The sequence below is a fragment of the Merops nubicus genome, unplaced genomic scaffold (genome assembly GCF_000691845.1).
Source record: "Merops nubicus isolate BGI_N331 unplaced genomic scaffold, ASM69184v1 scaffold37572, whole genome shotgun sequence".
Classification (NCBI taxonomy): Eukaryota; Metazoa; Chordata; class Aves; order Coraciiformes; family Meropidae; genus Merops; species Merops nubicus.
This window is the reverse complement of record NW_008596241.1, coordinates 2252-9257: the sequence shown is the minus strand read 5'-3', so window position 1 is coordinate 9257 and position 7006 is coordinate 2252. Positions and strand designations below refer to the sequence as shown.

General features: G+C 38.0%; 1 protein-coding gene across 1 annotated transcript; it reads right to left on the bottom strand.

Moving 5' to 3' along the window:
• Positions 1–452: 452 nt before the first annotated feature.
• LOC103769154 (DNA helicase B-like) lies at positions 453–6527 on the bottom strand (the record flags this gene model as incomplete). Its single annotated transcript, XM_008936329.1, has 4 exons — positions 453–624; positions 1613–2485; positions 3467–3693; positions 6153–6527. Coding segments are annotated over 4 exons (1647 nt in total), but the record flags the coding sequence as incomplete, so codon positions are not given.
• Positions 6528–7006: the final 479 nt, after the last annotated feature.

Sequence of the window (7006 nt, the reverse complement as noted above, 5' to 3'; positions counted from 1 at the left end):
ACAACTACCTAAAAGGAGGTTCTAGTGCGGCTGGTGTTGGCCTCTTCCCCCAAAGTACTGATGATAGGACGAGAGGAAATGGCCTCAAGTTGCACCAGGGGAGGTTTTGATTGGATATTAGGAAGAATTTCTTCACTGAGAGAGTGGTTAGGCCCTTCAACAGGCTGCCCAGGGAGATGGTGGAGTCATCATCCCTGGAGGTGTTCAGAAAACAAGCAGATGGAGCACTTGAGGCTACGGTTAGGGAGATGTTGGGATGAAGGCTGGACTTGATCCTAGAGGTCCTTTCCAACTATAGTGATTCTAAGAAAAAGCAGAAATACCCAAGTACAGAAAAATGAAACATTCTGGGGGTTTTAAGAGACTCTGTGAAATCAGTGGAAGCTCCGATACTGAGACGGGACATGCATGCTATTAAATATTGCACAGCACTAAACTGCTGTTTCACTTACCTAAAATAATAAGTTTAGCAAGCTGAGCATGCTCACACAGGAGTCTTAAAACTAAACTAAGAACATGTACAGAGACCAAACTTCCTTCATCCACAATCAGAACTGTCACATTAGAAAACTTCCAAGCCTGTGCTTGTTCAGTCTGCCTCCATGACCTAAAACTGTAGATGATCTGGAAAGAAAGAAAAATAAATCAAGCTCTGATGCTAATTAACTTTAAACAACTGTCTTATAAAGGTAGCCAGAGTATGGTATCTTCCAATGTTGTATTTAGAGTCACTATCTGAATTTCTGAACTTAAAACCTGTAAAGACTCAGAAGACTCAACTGTTCAGTCTTATTCTCCTCCTTGGTGAATACATTTCTAGCTGAGACTATCAACACTCACCTACATAAAAGCACAGAAATGCATCCTTCTTTTTTTGCAGAGACCCTAAAGGATATAAGGTCAGACATTGGGTTGCCCAGTAACAGAACTCCTCCTACTACAACTCGCTGACATTAGTAAATGCCCAATATTGAATTGGGAACGGGCAAGTATCCAGTTCCCAAAGATAAAATAAGCCCATAGTACTTTTCTTGTCATTATAAAGTCTTCTTGGCACCTTTCACTACCTAGACTTGACCTAAGTTTATTAACAAAGAGTTTGCTTTCTACTTTTTTCTAAAACAATCTGCAAAATACTTAACAGCAATTAAGAAAAACACTCTGTGAATGAAATGTATCTCATTATTCAACCCCAGGTTACTGATCTCTTCATGTATGTGCAGTTTTGTATATCAGTACGATTGCTAGGCAATCAAATACTAGAAAACAGCTCTGCTATCTAGAATGTGTTTCTGTCTTAATTTAAAAAAAAAAATTAAAAAAAATGAGAAGCTAAAAAGACTAGATGCCCTAGAAAGGCACAAATTTGAGATGTGTGTAAGGAGCAAAACAGCCCAAAGTTACAGCAAATAAAGTATTTCAAATTATTGATTTACGATTCCCCAAAACTACCACGTTCAAATGCTGACAAGCTGTACCTAAGCATTGTCATTAATAGCTACACATTTCATGAGGAAAGTTCAATAACAAGCTTTCTTTTATTTCAAAACAAGAATGGATGGTGCCAAAATGCCTTTCAGAACACAATTTAAAAAAAAAATAAAATCCTTACCTGATGCAGTGTATATGCAGGCAGATTTGTTTTTTCATGCAAAAGACTCGCCGCCCTCCCTGTAGGAGCTGTAAATAATACGTTCAGATTTTTTTGTGTGTATATATTCTCTGACTCCAAATGATGATCAAAAGTATTCCATTCCTCAGATGCCTCTAGGTCTTCTTCAAAGTCCTTAGAAGCAGCTTCCACTTCTTTTTCTACCTGCTTTAGGTGACGAAAAAGGCAGCTAACTGTTGTGCTCTTCCCACAGCCTCCTTTTCCACTTATGATTGTGACAGGATTAGAACAAATCTTTTCCATAGCAGTCACCTGATCTAAGTCCACTTCTGCTTTACTTTGGGTACCAGACACAGACCCCACTTCCATTTCGGGAAAGTGATTTTCACCATTATGATTGTCCAGACTATCTTCCTTCAGATGTTCCATTTCATGAGCCTGGCTAACATCCATTTTTTTATCTACCATTTCTTTTGATGCCTCAGAAGTGTTAAGTAACTTTCTCACATCAACGTCCAGTTTCCATGAGCATTTTGACATAAGGTCACCTATGCACATTGCAATGTCTTTTTCAGATTTGTAAAGATGAGGCAGAAACACTAGTTTTTTCTCCCTAATCACAATGTTCTGATCTTTCATAAATTCAAGAGATTGCCAAACATGCTCAATGGACATATCCTTAGATACAAAATGAGCTAATTCATCTTGATCTTCGTAAGTATGTCCCATTTCTCTACACCGTTTCTTGAGTTGATCATACAGAATTAATGCATTCTTCTGCAAGTCAGGAATCTTCCATAGGAGATGTTCACACTGACAGAAGGCTGCCCACGTTGCCTCACAGTAAGAAAGGTTCAGTTCCTTATAGGTAATCTTCTCCCCAGAAAGAATAAGAGCAAACATATTTATTTCAGAAGACGGTAATCGCTTGCTGAATAACATTTCTCTTCGTAAGTACAAATTGCAATTCAGAGGGTGGAATACAAAAATTTATCTATTTTTTAATAATGTACGCCACTATAAAGCTTTTCAAGCTATGTGAAAGCAAGGTATTTTAAAATTAAGATGAAATGATAACTCAGTCACCCTTCTGCATAAAACAGAAACTTTAAAAATAAAAAACCTGGTGCAGAAATTGGATATTAAAGAGAACTTGTACACACCTAATTAGTACAATTTCAAGGCACAAAAAGTGTACAAACAGAGCATAGGAAAGTCATTAGCCAGGATACTGTACCCAGTTCTGAACATGCTGTTTGAAGAAATACACAGCCTTTAGAAACTACTGCAAAATAGTGAAGGACTGCAATGTACAGAAAAGATGAACTATTGAGGAAAAGAAAAATGAATTGGACTTGCTGAGCCTTAAGAGAAAAAGCTGAAGGGAGTCTTCAAGCAATTAAAAATCTGCAGGGAGAATACAGGTCCTTGGTACAAGAAATAAGAGAGCAACAAGTCTCTGTTTCATCAAGGAAGGGTCAAACTGGACATCAGGAAAAGCTTTTTAAAGGAAAGGACATGAAACACTATATATTGACTAGTCTGCTGAATCTCTGAAATCGGAGGTCTTAAAGACAAGTCAGAACATATGTCAGGAAAAGCCTTGGGGGGCTGAAGAAGAGGGGTTAACTAAGCACACTTGTGAACTTTGAAGCCATAGCTCCCCGCTAAGGTACAGGAGTGCCAAGGTGAGGTGCAGCAGCCAAGTGGCACAGCAGTACACCCTCTGTTTCTACATGAACTAAGCTTACCTGCTACAAATGCCCAGTTAAACTGGACGTAACTACAACGGCACTTTACTCTAATGAAGCTCAAATACAGCAAACATTTTTCACCCTGCTTCACACTACTTACCCTGCTGAAGCCGAGTTTCCATGGCTCATTCTTTAATATCTCATCCAATTTTGTTAGCATGTTGTCTTGAAAATGCACTTCCTCATCATCTGTACCACTGTTGTCTTCAGTCTTTGCCTGCCAACACACTGTGTCCAACAGGGAGCAAAAGTGTCGTGGCAGGAGAATTGGCAAGAACTCCAGTATCATTGGAAAAGTCAGAGCTACCAACACCGCCCTTCCTGCAACTGTATGCGCCATGAACAACACAGTTTTAAGCAACACACACAAGATATTTGTAAAGGCAATTTAAACTGACTCTGGCTGTTATTCTTCTGCCTCCCCTACATTCAAAACATCCCAATTTCCTTTCAGTTTCTTTTTCTTTGTAATCTTTTTCAAATTCTTTTAAAGTCTATTTTCCCTGAACTGCCTTGGAACAAAATAATGTAAACAAATGACATAAAAACTGCAGCTCAATGTAGTAATTTGGAAAATACACATTATACATCTGGTTTAAACTGCATACTCAACAGCATTTTGTAGAAGGTCAGTTCAGACCTCACCACATCTGCCTCTTACCAAGATAACTTTCATACACATGTATGTAACAAAGTTTAAAATACAAAATAAGAAAAGGAGCTTGTAAATTTGTAGTATTGATCAGTAGAGGAACTTAGGAAAACAGTGCTCTCCACTGGCTTTCTCAATGACCTCGAACTTAGGCTATTGCTAATTTTTATTGCTAATTGCTAATATTGCTTTCCCACTTTGTATCTGTCTTGGGATCTGCAAAAGGGGAATAGTGAAAGCGATTGGCTCTACTCCTTGCTTTAAAAAACAAATTTCAGAAGAAAGTCAGACTTTCAGGAAGCTTTATTTCTTGACAAAGAAAAAAAAGAAAGTAATTTTTAGGTAAGTGCCAAGGAAACTTCACAATTCCAAATTGAAACCCATTTTTTTCCAGTTAAGTACTTTTTCTGATCATTGTCTTACCTATAGAAAGGCAAAGATAAAGCCTTTTCCTTTTCAAGCCAGTACTTAAATTACACATAGAAATTCAACACGATTTCTACACAAAAAATACCACAATGGCTTGAAGAACAAACTGCCCATGCCCATAACAATTAATGGACACAAATTAAAAAAAAAAAAAAAAAAAAAAACACCAGCAAAAGCGGCAATGTGACATACACAAGGGTGAGTTGTTGTTTCTATTGCCCAATAATAAAAAGAAAGCTTAACCTGTAACTAATTTAAGTCAGGTATTAGGAACAACCTGCCAACTACAGAATAGTGAACAGGATATCCAGGAACACTGTGGACCCTTCACCCCATCCCTTCAAGATTCATTAACTAGACAAGCCTCAACCAAAAGTGATTCATATATCCCACCAGAACTCTCTCAGCAAACTAGATCTGAGTTTCCACCACTATCAATTCCCATCCCTTTGTGATCATGAAAAGATAAAAAATCCATAAACAGTGGTTGAGAACTTTCCTACTTTTCTTTCTGGTTTTGTAATGGTAAAAAAAGTTCACAGAGCTGTGAAAATTTTCCTCTGCTTACACATGTAATTAGGAGTAAAGTCAGCTCCAAGTCTAGCAGCAGCTCTGAACTCTCCTCTTAGACATCTGAAATAATCACCTCTAATCTTTTGACCTCACACTGGGCAGTAAACCGGGTTTCTGGAAGCCTGTTCACTTACACCTAACAGCTGATTGATAGACACAACTTGCCTATACAGATTTATGCACAGCTCCTCCAATGCAGAGTACTGAGTCACACTGACTATGCCCAAGTGGCTCTGCAGAGCACCAACCCAAGACTGCCTGTGTCCACATCAAGAACATGGTATAATGTGAACAGATCATTGGAGCAGAACAAGAGATCTAGTCCTGAAGACACGTCTCAGATGTCTTGACCCTCTGTATTTCAGTGTTTTGCCTTGGACCAGCTATACTCTGCTCCCACAGACTAAATGCCCACCAGGGGTTGGAGTACCTTAGGTGTGTAACTGGAGCACATCTTTAGGCTTTCATCCAGCAGAGAGACAATACTCTCAGAGACTGCAACACAGCAGGGACAAGAGGGATGTTGGTTCAAAAGCACGTTCCTAATCCAATCTCTAACACTCGTGCAATCACACCAACATGGTCCAGACCAGGATCTGCAGCAGCCCTGAACTACTTCCAGGTGGGGACACTGCTGTGATTCCACACTCTGCTTCCTAGCCATACCAATCTGATGACGGGCAAGATTCAAATACAATTAGGTGTTTTTTGAATGCAGTTGATCTGGACTATGCTGAGTTCATCCACTGTTCCCCTACACTACAAAAAAGCAGTTCTACTATTTCTGAATATGTATTTGTCCTAAAAAGCCATACCACCACATTTAAGCAGTGCTGAACCTACTTTTTAATAACTCTTGTTATATCTGAACATACCAGCATCAGTGTCTTTGCAGCCCTAGCACAGACAACTCTACCTAGTAAGTCTACAAAATCCAGGAAAGTCCTTATCTATTTCTAACTGGATGCTCATCAATAACTGGTCAAAGCTTTTTTTAAAGAAAGGATAAACTTTTCATGTTCAAAATTCACTTGAATATACTCTGCATATGAAGACATTAGCTTGAACACAGTTATCTGAGATAGAACTCATCAGCTTACAGCAGAATCAAAATAGCACAGGATATACCTACATGATTTCAAAACATAGTAGAAGATGTCATAATCCTTGGTGTCTCTTTTTTGCTCTTTTGTCTTTAGGTGTGAAACTTGGAACCGTTTTAGATTTTCTTCAAGACTTCTAAAACTCAGCATAGAATTCTCAGGAAGCCAAGTAAAGAACTTTTGTTTAAAAACCTCAGGAACATGACATTCCTTAAGAAAGAGTGAAAAGACTTGTCGGTTGTTTTCTTCTGGATCAGTCCGTAGAAAATATGATGGATATCCTTGCATGAAGTATTTTGACCCCACTTTTTTAGCTTTAACATTAACTCTCCACCAAGGGTCCACTAATGGAAAACGTCCAACTACTTCATACTCCTTTTTGGAGTTCTCTTCTTGTATAACAACTGAATAATTAAAAAGAAAAAGAAAACCATTGTTAATTGATAGTCATAAAGATTAAAAGTTTGATTTGATTAAAAGAGTTTTGTTCACTGAAAACTTCTTTTTGTCTTTTGTCTAAGTTGCAGTAGTAAAAGTGGTTTTCACAAACTTCCTGATGCCAGCCTTTTCAGTACTATTTTAAAAAAATCAAAACCAGACTCAGAAACAAGCACTAAAACTGCTTCTCTAAGTGTCATAACTTCCAAATTAAATTTGCATATGAATAGTTATTAAGACAATATATTGGCATACAGTTTAATATTACACCATTTATAACCAAATCAAGTTTACAATTCAATTTTAAACAATTCTGCCATGAAGTATTGCTTCACAGTGCCTACATTCTCTCCAGATGCAGGTGTACACCAAACACTGCCCACAACTGAAACCACCAAAACTGTAAGCAACGGACACAACAAACTCTTAAAATTTTGAATTACCT